The sequence below is a fragment of the Teleopsis dalmanni genome, chromosome 1, assembly GCF_002237135.1.
Source record: "Teleopsis dalmanni isolate 2A chromosome 1, ASM223713v2, whole genome shotgun sequence".
Lineage (NCBI taxonomy): Eukaryota > Metazoa > Arthropoda > Insecta > Diptera > Diopsidae > Teleopsis > Teleopsis dalmanni.
The window spans coordinates 49,877,451-49,893,411 of record NC_051846.1 but is presented as its reverse complement, the minus strand read 5'-3'; the positions used below and the strand labels follow the sequence as shown (position 1 = coordinate 49,893,411).

General features: G+C 30.4%; 1 protein-coding gene across 1 annotated transcript; it reads right to left on the bottom strand.

Annotated features, from left to right (window-relative positions):
* Positions 1-5,494: 5,494 nt before the first annotated feature.
* On the bottom strand, positions 5,495-6,770 carry LOC119672030. The gene is made up of 3 exons (XM_038082980.1): positions 6,269-6,770; positions 5,887-6,159; positions 5,495-5,789 (listed from the first exon to the last, which is right to left on the bottom strand). Exons 1-3 carry the CDS (start codon positions 6,338-6,340, stop codon positions 5,676-5,678), a joined length of 459 nt encoding a protein of 152 aa, XP_037938908.1. The 5' UTR covers positions 6,341-6,770; the 3' UTR covers positions 5,495-5,675.
* Positions 6,771-15,961: the final 9,191 nt, after the last annotated feature.

Below are 15,961 nucleotides of genomic sequence, written 5' to 3'. Positions count from 1 at the left end.
CTCCTATAAGAAGTGAACAAAAGTGGTGTCCGACTTATTATTTTGAATTAAATTATAAGAAATAAATAACAAAAAATGTCTCTACAATATGAAATGCTGACTTTCTCGAAAGTTTTTTTAATAACTCATTGATTTCTATGAAAACAGAACATGTAGTCTGTTATATACGAAAGTCTTCCGAAACATCTTCACCTACATGCGAAAATAAATTTGTTGATGATGGCCGAAACATGCCACCGACCTAGGTTCAGTCCCAAACCATTTTCTGTGTGCATTGATAGCTCATAGAATGGCTTTTGGATTTCTTTACTCTACATATGATAGTTTTTTTTTTAATTAGCAAAACTACAGAGACGAAAATAGGCTTTATAGCCAAATGAAGATTTGAGTTTAGTCTCATACATAAATAATCTATTGACGTTTATTGACAGATTAATCTGTTTGAATGTCATAGATTGTAAAAACCATATACTTAAAGAAGGATCTTTATAAGTTTTAGAGTGTGGCTAAACAGATTCACTAACTGTTAGTATATATATATATGTAAAAGAGAGAGAGAGAGAGAGAGAAAGAGAGAGAGAGAGAGAGAAAGAGAGAGAGAGTGATGTCAGCGAAGAGTGTAGCTGAACATTCGGTAGTAAGCAATAGCAGAAGTCGTTCGGTAGTAAGCAGTAGCATAAGCCAGTCGGTAGTCAGCAGTCAGTAGGTGCAGTCGGTTGTTCAAGCAGTTGCTGTCGGTTATGAAATTATAATAAACTTAATTAACTTTAAATTCTAATAAACTATATAAACAATTAATTTATATGTATATCACTTACATATTTCTTCTTGACAGTGATTTGTTTTATTACTGATACTTTAATCATTAAATTTTCAAGCTTAACATCTATTAAAACAAACGAGAATTAATTAATTTTTAATTAAGTGAATACCTGAATCAATGATGTGTACCTTTACCATATTTTCTAATCTATCGATCTATATCCAAATCTACACATTCTGTTCAATATTATTTTATGTGGATTGAATAAAATTAACATTCAAGGAAACTTTTCCTGTTAGATTCATTTTACATATTCAATAATCAATTACTCTTAATGGTTTCTTATTCCTTTCTTCATTAAGTCAATTATGTTTCCTCGCCAGATAATCATAAATTCAACAACTGTGAGTAATTAATGATTTCCTAGTCATACCTCCACTGTTTCTTTATCAGAATCACATTGACCTATGCATGTCCAGTAAATAGTTAATAATTCCTAATTAATATTAATTATATAAAGCATATATGGTGTATATAACAATTTTGCCATTTCATTTATTTTTCCTCTACTTTCGTACTGTAGAGAATAATTTTCTGCCACATTAATTTCTTATTTTTATTTCGATTGACTTTTCACCCTTTTCCCTATTGATATGCTGCCACATTTGATTTTTGCTCCTTCTCGTCTAATTGGTTATTGCACAACTGCTGCATATTCCTTCACTTCTATCCACAGACCATTTGACCCAATTTCCTGCACGTGTTCAATTAAGCTGATTTGCCTTCCGAGAAAAGCAAGCAAAGATCAATTGACTTCCATGGAAAAAGGATTAAAAACATCGCACTTTTTTTATGGATTTCTATAAAAAAAAATCACGTTTCGTAAGAAAATATGAATTATATACTCGTTTAAAAGCTATTCTGTAGTTTATGTACTAAATACATATATTACCGTAGTAAATATGTAATAATTCTTGTATTGTTTTTTAATGATAATCACGTAGGCATTTGGGAGAAAAATAAATACTGTCATTATTTCGCATTAATTAAACGTAATTACAATAAACAACTTCATCAGGCGTCCTTTGTGTCACATATTTGCACGCATTTGAACTTGCTACATATGAGTGGGGCTCCTGGGAAATGTCAACAAGGATTACAAATAAAAACAGAAAACGGTTACAAGGTTTCGCGATATGTAAATTTAAATTTAAATTTTTTGGCTTAAAACTTTTTGTGATTAATGGCTTTACTTGCCACATTGGCCACATAAATTCTGTGTATGCTGTGTACATCGTGGAGTCAGCCATAGCCATAGCAGACTCCGGTACTTTCAACGGCACTTAAATCGCCATTTTTAAGGCAGACGAAATAAAAAAACAATAACTCAATTCGGCTTTTGTTGGGAAAAATTGCGCGAAGAACTCAATTTCCGCATCGAAGTTTCTTCTGTTTGCTCTGTTTTCACTGCAAAGGTATAACCGACGACGTAATACGAGTGTACTTCCCCCTTTTGTTGATATAAACGATTTTAAATATTAATGATTATAAAGTAACATCAATCAACATGAGCGAGAGCAAAGTTCGTCAAATAAAAAACATTCATCAGAAATGTGAAAATTTAAAAACCAAAGATTTATGTACATTTAAACACATCCACTCCAGTTACTTCCTCAACTCGACCCAAGTTCATTTGCGAAGTGTGAAGAAGGGAGTAATCGTACAACCTATCTGGAAATAAAATTTTCATTTAAAGCAGATTAACATATGTTCTTAAAACCAAGCGGATAATGTTAAATGAAATTGTAAGTAAAAGGTTTTATTTTTTTAATAATATTACACTTTCTGTAATAAGCGTAAAGAAGGATGAACTGGTTTATATAGTATAAACACAAACAAAAATATATGACCATGTATTACTTTTTAATCTAACAGCTTTTCAGTTTAAAAAATGTTAAGTCAGTTATATACGATAAATTCAACTGAAGTCTAGTCCACCTTGAAATCTTGTTGTCAAAAACCCTAAAAACTTCAGTATGAGTTTTTTACTCCATTATTTTAAGAAAGATTTAATAACGCATTCTCATAGGTCCAATAACGGATTCAGTTATCGTAATTCAGTAATGAAACTCGAAAAGAGGATATGAGTCCATATATATATATATATTTATGTATATATATTTGCAAGTTGATTTTCTTTAGACCCAAAAGACAAAAAGACATAATACAATAGGGTTAACCTATTATGATGTGATGTGGATATTAGGTGAGTTAGCTTAAGGTAAAAAATGACTCAGCAACTTGGGATCCGGAAGCTATAGTTATAGAGAGAGATAAAAATACGAGTTCCTTTTAGTAACAGTAAAGTTAAGAGAGATATACTGGGCTACTTTATGATTTAATACAAGTAGTGTCCGCTGCATTATGTGCAGATATGGGACCAATGACCGATATCCTGTTGCAGTAAAAAGAAAGATAATACCGTTTTAAAAACTCTCGTGTAGAAGTTCATATATTGATTTTTATATAGCTCCAATATTTAATTGAAGTAATCCCAATTCTAGAAACGATCATTATTTATAAAAGAAAATATTGCATATTTTTTGGCGATATTATTATAAGGTATTATATATTAGGTTAATCTTTCCACAGCAGCCTAGTGACATGGTTCTTAACGTGGGTGTTAAGGGTGTTTTACTCACACAGAAAAAACACTGTTGACTTTCACGGGACCCTGAACAATAGTGCGATATATAGATCGAATCTTCCCCGTTGGAATTCTGATGTGATTCTAATAATAATTGTCAATAAATTTTAATATAACGAATTGAAGCAAGCTATTTTTGAAACTTTGTTCTTTGCATTATATACAACTTAAGCTAACTTCTTCATATATTGAGGCTTAAAGTTCTAACTAAACATTTAACATTAATTAAACTAACCAAACAAATTTGTTCAAAATACCTGTCTTCTGCCCAATCCAAAATCTCCATAAAATCGTATCCATAAAATCCTGCATCCACTATGCCTCTGGCTGGTTGATATATACTATATATGATATAATATACTCAAATTACTGTTCATCCAATTTCCCTACATACTTTTGTTATTATTCATTTTAAATTATAAGTTCTTTGCATTAAATTCCAAGATTTTTCATTACTATTCTATGACTAATAGTTTTTAATGTGTAATAATGTGAACTGAAGAATTGTTAGAATAAAATACGTAATCTTCAAAATATGTACATGCACTTAATATTACTTTATGTTATATGAGATTAAAGTCCAGCGCACACTTGCGGTAAAAAAACATACGCAGTGTTCACGCAATATGATTGTAAGACACTATAGATCATATTAAGCAGTAGACTCGATCTTAACTGATATTCAGATCCATTGAGTCATAGCGTTATCAAATGGAATTCAACAGTCTTTGCAGGTTGAAATTCGGTAGAACGTGTGATATCAACAGGTTGTGTATACCTCAGAAGAAATTAAAATTCCATTCCTGCGACGTCCTTCAAACTTTCAAACTGGAGACCCACCATTTTAGATGCATTCGGAATCACGCAGTGCTTGCTTTCTATTTTTCCTCCATACGTCACTTTCAGGTGATATTAATCTTGTACAGCTTGTTGTTTGTAGATTCTTGGGGAATCAAGACACATATGACAGTTTATATTAACGTTAGTAAAAATTTGTTATGCCTTTCGTCGTTTGATTTCCACAAGACTTTTGCAGTTTCACAGTTATTGTAACTATTCCATCATATCATTACTTTCCTTTTAGTATTTGATATGTCTCCCACTTTCTCACTCTCTTAGTGTAGAAATTAAGGTAACCTTAAGAACACTATTCTGTGTATACTTAAATAAAATAAAAAGAATTTTGGCCCGATACTGTATACCATAGCTACAAGTATACAGTCATCTATTTGCTGCTACTCTTCTTACGTAGTCCACGTTTATCCATTTCTAAACGTACCCATAAGGTTAGTATTTTTATTGCTGTTAGACTATAGATGTTAAACATTGAGTTGCTTTCTCTTCCTGTGCAGAATAATTTAACGGCTTTCTCATAGCAATAACTTCTGAAAAAAATTTGTGCATTTATCAGGCAGTTCAACACATTACCCGGTATCTTCTTCTGCACAATTTGTTTGGGCTTCTAATCCCTTAGATATTCTTGAATCTATGTCTCGTGAATATTCCTTTTACTGATAACATTCCATTGTGCCTTTTAGCATCTCTTAGTGTTAGATTTAAAGTTCTGCAATTTGAGAAAGTATGTTTATATTATTTTGTAGTTTGGTATGTAAAACTCACACTCACAGAACCGGTCGAGCGTTTGCAAAAATTTGCACCTTCAATACAGAGGTCTATATTTATAGCACTATAAATATAGAACTCTATGCACTAACAGAAATTTTATGGATCTGTTTATATCTAAATATTTATTATATACGTATTATATTATAATTAATGTGTATGCATAATGGTGTTTAGTTTTTTAATGGTGTTTAATTTAAAATATAATTTTATCTTATAAATAAATACTTTGGCGCAAAATATTTACTCTAAAAAAAAATAAAGTAATTTGCATACTCAAGAGATTTCATTAAATTGTTTTATTAATTTATCTTATCAAGTAAAATATATACAAGTATGTGTTTTTAACATATGTAGTGTTTAATTTTATAATTTTTGGTATAAATATTAGTCTTTATATTGAGTATAAAATTTATTTATTTACCTAAACATGTTCGTTCAATTAGCACATAAAAATGAAAAAATATTTCGAAATTTTATAAAAATACTTAAATGCTTAAATATACAAGATACAAACCAATATGTATATATATATTTTTCAAAATATATATAACTTATCGTGTTCATATGTATGAGGTTCGACTACACTACCCAACCGACTTCTGGGGTTTGTGTGGCAACATTACATATTCTACTCTGGCGGTAACTTAGATATGCGTCAGCGGCATAAAAACACGATGTGAGGTAACCGAAAAACTGCAAAATTAAAAGAAGTAGAATTAGTGTCACTGAAACTACACCAAGAAGTGTAAAAAGTGTCAAAATGTCTTGAGAATTACTCGAGAGTACTTACTGTGGCAACTGAGTATGTAACTACCGCCAAGGACAATGACAGTGCAGACGCAATGAAGAAGGCAACTGCTAGGAAGGAGTGCAAGTATGTCTCATACTTAAATGCTTGGAAGTTGTGGAATTTACGCTCCCAGACTTGGAAGAGCCGCGCCAGTAGCACGACGGTACTGCAGCAGTAACCAAAAACTGCCACCGAAATGTAAAAGCAACCGCGGAAATTGTGTACAGGCACGGAGCTGAAAATGATGCAATTGAAGCCGATAAGACTGCACAGCTAAACATAAAAATATACAAAAATACACATTAAAACAATTTACATTTTTACGCTTTTACGCTGACGTATTGCAGCGAAATCTGTATGCCATTATGGACTTTCAGCTTACCAGAGTGCAGATTCTTAGGATTCCAAAAATCGTGCGCAAATAACTGCTATCGTAAGCGTATGAACCGGACATTTTTTAGTGCGGACGAGGGGATTTTGCGATATCACAAATTTACTTCTGGCAGTTTGTGGTCTATGGAGTTTGTTTACTGGATGTACTTTCGCTTTTCGTTCGAGTTCTACAGTTTGTATTTATTCGAAGACGACATCATGGCTAGTGTTTCATCACTGGATTTTATACGAATTTGAAGTAAAAATTTTAATATTTCGTTATTTTTTCTTATCACTCAAACATTGTTTACAAAAACAAAATTCAACGGAACTAACAACTAGAGAACGCGAGTGTAAATTATTTAATTCGTTCTGTTTGATGTTTTCACTTCGCCTTCCACAACAAAACTAAATTTCAAGTATATTTAATTATTAGGCGAAATATACGTACTTTCAGATTGTTTTGCATTCTTCGAATGCGTATCGCACAAAGTGACGCGAAATTCTCGACTGCCCCGCGATGGTCTATGGCGGGCACTACAATGGGCACGACGAGCTGTTCACTTGTGCACATACGCTGTGTTGGTCGTTATCACCAACCAGTCGCGTTCGTGAGCATATGTGCCTCAGTAGTGAGTCAGTCTTACTATGAAGTCGGTGGGGAGAGATGTGTAGCGCAAATGTCAGGTCAATTGAAATGAGGAAGTGTGGAAACAAATGGCAGCAAGCGACAAACGTTTAATATGTAAATAAATAGTCTAGATAGGAAATTTATGTTGAGATACACTTGAAGTTAAATCAAAACGTTAGCAAATGCAATTCAGAATAGAGGAAGAGGAGGGGGAGGAGTGGGAGACGAGAACAACTAGAGAGAGTTTATAAAAATAAATTCAATTAAAAAAGTATTATATACAAAAGAAAGAAATAGCGCCTCATTCAAGTCACCTACGACCTTTTGTGTAATTAAGAAGTATCTTTTCAATAATTTCAATTAAAATAAAATAAATAAAATGAATAAAGTAAATATTTTATGATTGTAAACTAAATTTAATATTATCCCGCTTTGTTTATATTTTGACTTATCGAATGGTGTTGTAAAAAAATAGAAAAAATAGTTCACAAAACAAAATTTATGTATAAGTGATTCTAATAATTAAAATTTTCTCACACCATATCATATACTTGAATATAATTTGATAAAAATTAATGTTTTATATAAATATGTAATATGTTCATTACATGTAACATATATAACATCAATATCGAAGATAGCATCAATATCGATTTTTTTGTTAGACATATTGTGCGTAACCCGGTGATTAGCCATCACTATGTCCGATGTATTGCTATTGAGCGATACACTGCAGGCATGGTTTTGTAAGCAATATTTAATATTTAAGTATGAAGGCATGACAGTGACAAATCTATAGCCGGAATTTGAGAGACTGTAGGTTTGAGCACAACAAAAAATACAACACTTAGGAAAAAACCTATATTATGCCAACTTCAACTCAGAGATAACTATTGGTTGCTATCATGTCATTAAATTTGCCAGCGGGTTGTTAGCTTCAATAACCATTGTTTCCATTATAGAGGTATGTGTTGTTCTTGTTATAATGTTTGACCTTCCAACCAAAATTAGGAGATTTAATAGCTCTACCTATGTTATCTTTACCAGACAGGCAATGAAACGGTCCGCTAATAATCATCAAATTGAATTTTTTAGCAAAGAAAATTTTTACAATCCTAAAATTTTGTTTACAATATATTGTATATATTATAGTCAACAACAGATCTTTTATATTATCTTATTACTTAGTTTATAGTACTAATACGATATTTTATATTCTTAATATCATTGAGTACTGATATGAATTTATCATCTACCTTCTGCTCAAAAAGTACTCGGATTTTGTAAATAAAATACACAATTTTAAATTTTAGTCCAAATTTATTTTGTCTCCTGCAAAATATGCTCCTTCTGAAGCGATACACATATGCCAACGCTTAACCCAATCTTTCATACACTTTTCGTAGGCCCGTGCAGGTATGGCTTTTAGTTCCTTCAGCGATCCAGATCTCGCGAATATGGTGCCTGAGCGATGACAGTGGTGATGTGTTTGGTCAAAAAATTGCGTACAACAAGAATTTTCCATACTAAAAATCGCTAAATGCACTTGAGGTAGTCTCACATTAACAACTGCTGTAAACAAACTAATTGACAGATGGCGCTCAAGTTTGTACCATATGTCAAGAAACGGTGTACCAACATAACAAAAAAAAACTTTTTGAAAAAGGCCTATTACTTAAGGAGTAGTTAACAAACAACAAAATCCGGATATTTTGTGAGCAGAAGGTATACTGCAGATTGTGCTGGTATTCCCTTTTGAATATGTCTTGCTTATCGATGTTTTTAAATTTAACTAGAATTAATATTTTAATTAATTACGGTGGTAATCGCAACAGTAGTAATATGTATAGTTCCCAAAATTTAAGAAATTCCAGTTAAGTAAAGAGAAATCAGCTCAGTGAATACCGAATATCTGAATAATAGAGGTAAATAACATACATATAGAAGGATAAACAGTTAATCGTGTTCGAAGTCCATTTTCAGTTATTTTTTTTATTAGTAGAACAGTAAAGTTCAAAACCAAAATTTAATTTAAATAAAATAAATTTAACTTAATTTACTAAATATCTATGTATATAAAATATATCTTCTAATAGAAGTTATATTATCTTCTAATAGAAATTATATTATTATAGGTAATTATCATAAACTCATTATTTATATGTATACCTATATTTCTCAATACATCACTGAAGATTATTACTCACTTGCAGTTCCATGAAATGTGAAATTGAAAACATTTATCGTAGCGCTCTGGCAAATCACCCATGACTGTCATATCTGCACTCTTATTGTTCATTTGTATTTTCTAAATAATTTTATTGAAATGTTTATGAATCAGTTTACAGTTCCGAGTCTTACCTGCACAGGCCAAGCACCACATGATTCATAATTAAAACCGTTTTCATCTTTTTGCGTTTCTCTTTCATTTCAATCGATTGCATACTTAATTATGCGGCCTCTACGCTGTATAGAGGGGATTCCTATAGATTTCCAGCGGCATTCTCAGAGCGTCTAATTATTCATAAGTAGTCAAGGTTATGTAAATAAAATTGAATAAAAAATCATTTAAGTATGAAATTCAAACGCTAAAAAATTGAGCAATAAACAATATTTTTTGAACTTTCAGCGGAAATCTAAATACTACAATATTTATAAATATATTTATATATATAAATATATATACTTTAAATTCAATTGTAAAATATCTGTAAGAAATAAACAATTGATGTAGGTCAAAGGTCCAAGCGTTAAAATGTGGAAACAGAATTATTTTATAAATTTTTTTTTTATTACAGAAAGTTTGCTCAAAAGCTTTTCATAATTAGAAAGAGCTTTTAGCAAAAAGCTTTGAAATGAAGTTTTGCTAATAGCTCAGCACACAACCCATTCAAAAATTCATTGCGGCATAAAATAATAATAAATGTAATATTTATTTTTTATCAATATATTTTTATCAGATATAATTCATTTGTATTTTATATTATAAATAAAATAAGAAGAGTATGGAGAATAGAGAATAAAATCTGCTACCATTGACTTTATGAATATCAATATAGATATATTTCAAGAAACTTTGACAATTGCTTTACAGAATTTTATATAGTATTGCTATACAGTATCGAATGTAAGACTTGCAAAACTTGGCGTTAGGTGGCGCATGTAATTAATTTTTTGGAGTAATCAATGTAAATTTTGATCTCGACTTCTAAAGACATACATATATACCGGCATATAGTATAGTGAAAAAAAGTTAAAAGTAAATTCAATCTAGATTTAATTCTGTTTCAATTTAGATCTGTCAAATTTGTTACAAAATAGATCATTTTTAGAGTAATCAAAGGCTTTTTCATTTACATAAGCATTTATATTTTTCATAAATACATACATATGTCGAATCAAAACATGCTTTATCTGTCAAACCATACAAATCAGCTGTTAATTTCAGGGTAATCTTATTACTCTAGCAAAATATCTAGAGTGTTATAAATTAAATTCAAGTTATACATTTTGATCGAAAAAACGGGATAAGATTTCGAATAGAGTTCACCTTAACCTTCTGTGTTGTGGACGTATTATATTTCAAGTGGCATAAATATTGGAGGCATTAACGTGAGCTAAAAATATGCGTTGTAATCAAAAATGACAAGACGATTTTAGAAGCTATTTTGTCAGGATGACAGAAGCGGCTGCTGTCTCTGTGTCAGTTCGAATATCACCTTTAAGGCATGATTAACACGAAATATGCTATGGCTATTATAAGGCATAGTTTAGTATTAATTAAACAATTGATTGACCGACAAGTCCTACCTTAGCCCGCGTATGCTCTAAAGCTTTTAATATATTTAAATGAATAAATTTTAACATAGACAGTACTTTATAAAGTTTTTAAAAAGCTCTTATAAGTTAAAAAAAGTTTAAAAGAAATTCTATGTTATCTAAAAGTTTGTTGAAAAGTTTTTCAGTCTATGTCTTATATATCCCATTGTTTTTATTTGCTAATAAATAACTTATTCAGCAAGTGTTAAGTTTATAGCATATAGAGCTTTATCCAAATATGTAATGTTTTTTATTGTTGAAGTTTTTATCTAAAGAATAAGATAATATTAATATATCTAAAGAAAATTTATATCCACTCCTACACGTTTGTATTATGAAATATTATTTACAATTAATATAGAATCCATAAAATTATATCGACACATATATACTATATATTATATTTTATACAAATTTCATTGTTAGAATATCTGTAAAGTCTGTAAATATAATTACTGATAGTCTCAATTTGAAGTTCTGCCGCTTTTAAGAGATAACATAAATATTTTTTACTACTTGTATGTCGTATATTTAAAAAAGAATATTATTCTATTTAAGTGGAAAAATGCCAGCTGTGTTCAAAATAATCACATTTTATCAATAAAAGCTCTAGATGTGGTAATCCCCCATGTTTGAGAGTAAAACAATTTCAGCTTTCAGCACAATATATTCGATTTGTATTAAGCATCTGTAATATATTTTTATTACATCACATAAAATATATAACAACTACATAAAAGATGATTTATTTTATTTTAAAATATAATTATATTGAAATTAGATACAATATAATAATTACTCCCATAATATGTGCAAAAAATCTACAATAAATGTTTCTTAACTTTTTTAGAATGAGGCCAAAAGTTTAGGAAAAAAATAGCCAAAAAGGGAATGTATTTTTAGTAAAGAAAACCACAATTTACCCTTAAAACAAACGTTTTGAAGCTTTAAATATAATTTTGATTAGAATTTTATTATACATAAAATTTTCCACTTAACATTGAAACTTAACAGGATTTAATTGAAACAGAACTCATTCACAATAGCTTGAGGATTGAAAATGTTTACTTGTCCAAATTTATTTATAATGTTAACAGAGATATATAACAGCTCTGTTATAATTCTAATCTATTCTACTCTTATGTCTGTTAGATTTTAACAGAAAGGTTAGAACATGTTAGACTTCTCTTTCTGTTAATATTTCATTATATTCTGGTCAAGAAAAATAAATTGTTCATGATTAATAATATTCTTACTTTTTTACGAATCTCTATTTTATTGGATCTACTGAAATTTCTCTACGCAAATCTCTTATCATGTCTGTCCTGCTGTAAGGTATAAAAGTTCAGACAATAACCCACAAGGATGATGGTAGTGTCTATCAGAATAGAGCAAATAATAAATTGTATAATCTACACTGAAACACTGACATACGTAGTTCAGTACACAAATATGTTTCGGCTGGTAGAAAACGCGGTAGAGAGCGCCCGCATTCAGCGAAAGGTAGACGATTGATACTAGCAACTTAGATATGCCTTCGAGTCGATATTCATTTCTATGAGCCCAGTATTCCCTGGTTGGATAAAAAGTATGAACCATACTTTTAAAGTTTATAGCTGCTGCTATGTAGTTTGTACTTCATTCTAAGTCAGCCACGACAATTACCATTACCCTTCTATTGCGTCTAAAGTTAGTTGATTTTTATGCATTGGATTTTAATCTAAGAACAGATTTGACGATAAACAAGTGAATAAACATGAACTCATGTAATCAGAGAGTATTTTTGGTAATACATCTTTGAAGAAACACACTTTCTGGAGAGTGATAAAGGTACTGAGTAAAAATTTCTAATGGTATTATATGAAGCATTTGTCATAGATTTCTGTAATCTAAGAAAACTTGTATTAAAACTGTCCTAAACTCATTGCCCACTTGAACTCATTGAGAAAAGAGATGAAGTATTACATATGTCTGTGATTAATATAATCAGAAAGTACAACTGCAGCACAACTTTAAATAAAAACCCTAGTAAGTAGTAAGAGACAAAGCATCATATTCAAGTCTTCCACTGTCTTCAGGTCCTGAGATATATAAGTTAGATAAGAGTCAATTAACTGAAATTATACATCAAAGATAACCACTTGGTTATATGTTCACTAGATTTTAATGAAAAGAAATTAATTAATCCTTTCTGAATAATCAATAGAAGTTTTCGCATAGATGCAACCCTAAGACCAATTCGGATTTGATACCGCTAAACGAGCTTTAACACTTTCCAATCACAATCTCAGGTTAAACTGGAATAAATTGACATTTTAGAAAATTTTCAATATTTTATTTTCACTTTCCATAGGATTTTTCAACATCACTTTCTCTATTCATTTGTTAAACTCTTCCTATTTTCACAATGACTTCATTGAGCAGATCGTGTACAGTTGCGAAAGTCGGGCTCGTATTGAAGCGATAATTAAAGTTTATTATGGAAATTAACAAGAAGTAATTAAGTAATTTGCACCTGAAACCAGGTGACAACGTAAATCACTTTTGTAGTTGCTGAATTAAAAAACAATCTTTTCATATGAATTTTTTTAAATTAAATAAAATTGTTTCAATTACAAAGAAAAGTACCGAGACAGAGACAATATTTTTGCTTCCAAACAATTTCAGATAATTTTACTCTTTCAGATCGTTATAGATACTTGTAGTGTTTGATTAGAAAACGTTAAAAAATATTAAAAAATATTAAATAATTTTTAAATAATTTAAATAAAACATAAAAGACATTATATAATATATTTAATATTTAAATGCTCGATTAATTGATCGAATTGATAAGCCAGCCATGGCAAAATTGTCATGTTCCCGTATCGCAATTTACTAAAGCGTTTCAATTAATGCAATCAGACACGTGATGGATAGTGGGGGTAACCGAAGGAGTTGCCTAATAATAATACGAGAAACGGAGTTGCGGTTTTATTAATGAAAGTAAGCGAACTGATTTATAAATAAGTGCATTTGATTCCACTTCAACGCATAGATACTCGTATTCGTATACGTATTCGTATTCGCAATTGCAATATTAATATTTTAATGAAAATCTTATTAAAATTAATTCTCATAATTCAATGCATATTTTACATAACCGAAACAATCTGCTACGCAATCATTAATCTTCAGTTTGTCTACCTGTTCCACTGGCTTTTCCTAGATATCACCGCGAATTAGTGTAAGCCTTTTCAAAATTTTTTTTCTTAGCACTTTTGCCTGTGCACTCATTTATCAAATGGAAAACCGCCAAAAAGTAGTTTAATTTTGAATTTTCTACAATTTAAATAATTTCAATTTAATAATTTAATTAAACGTACTTCAAAAGTCATTAGAGCAATGATCAATTTTAATATGCCACTCTTAACATAAAACTTAGTCTACTATTTGTGATCTTATCTCGGGAATGCGATATGAAGTGAACTCAGTTATGGGAAGATCTAAGAGATAACAATTACTAGGAATTGTTCACTTATCTTTTTTCGATTTTTTAACTTCCATAAAATAAAACAGCAAAGGAGATCACGTCATTGTAACCAGTACATCTACTAACAAATAATTTTTATTCCAAATTACTGAAATTCATCAAATCAGATTTCAAATAATTCGCAGTCAAGCCTAACATCTGCATTCATTTAATCGTTCCATTTAATAAGACGTTTAAATCGTCTATTCAGATCTGTTATATTCAGAAATATAGTTACTTCTTCTCATGACCTTTGGCGTTTTCGCTTTCGCAGTTGTATTGATGCCTAGATTTTTATTTAGATCTATTATTCTCACAGCTCATGGCACATTAACTGTGTGCATCAGAGTTTTGTTTTGAAAACATTGAATGATTTCTAGAATAAAGTTTTTGAGCGAGCATACAATCAAAGTTGGATACCAATTGTCTTAAAAAATATATAGACAACTGGGAGGCAGCTTTACCAAATCCTAGAGAACTTAAGAGCTTTAGAGGGTACAATTTGGAAAAACTGAGTCAAATACTCGTGTAGTGATAATTGTGATGAATTAAATCGACAAAAAGCAGTTGGAGGCATAATCCTACCCCAACAATCGCAGCTTTGCTTACAAGAAGTTACTAAAGAAGAAGCTAAGTAAAATGTAATATAATGTTTTACAGGGTGTGATTGCTTCCGAATATCTCGTCCCTTTTGTTTCTACTACGACAGAGCAATAAAAACTTTTAAGCATTTACTAAGACTTGCAGACGAGTGAGATTTAGAAGGATCTCCAGACATGATTAGAAAAAATAATGTAATAATTAATAATAATAAAAAGAAAATGTATAGCCGTGCTCCTTACTAGAACAGCTTAACTGTTCAATAGATGATGGCTTGATGATTCTTTCTTCGTCTGTTGGCAGGACTGTAAAGATCATTAGATTGTTGGAAGTCCATGTTTTTGGTTATGGTTAGTAAAAAATTAGATAATATTTATGTTTTCTTACACAAGTAAATAAGTTTCTCATTTGTAGCTGGACTTATAGTAGGCTAGATTTGTTTAGTCTTGATCTCAGCAATAGCAGTCTATTTATTATGTTATTAATAATAATTTATTATGATTTAATTTGTTTTTCAGATTAAATTCAATTAAAGTAATTGATAAATTCTTAGTGGCTTTATAAATTTAACTTAAATTTGTGAAAAACTCAAATTCTCTCCTTTTTCACTTATTTTCCTTGGCGCCACCTAATTTTGGTTACTAACCCAACGAAAGTATCAATAAAATGATATATTGCCTTTACGATTTCGTTTTCAATTTTTAAGCTGCTATCAGTAGTTTAAATTAATGAATGTAAAATAAATTCATAAATATTAATTATAGAGAAAAACAAATATTAATAATAAAAACACAAATATTTTCGATATTATTAATCAAACATAATTTAAGTCATAGCAGTGAATTAATTCGGCTTACACGCGGCTTAACCCGGCTTAATGCATTAGAAAACGCTTCCTGCTCCGCTGACACCGTTCGGCGTGAGTCCGTTGCCTTGCACTTTTGTGCTGCGTAATGCATATGCATTTGCGGCGCATCAGTAAGCGTTGCACTTTTCATAATTTATTACGCACATAATCGGACTCAGTCGCGCGATTGGCGTACACAATAATTTTCTACTTTATCATTTTTCCGACAAAACATATTTTTGTGTCATTAAAAACCCGATCTCGACTGTCAGGCGAACGCATTTTTCCACAGAAA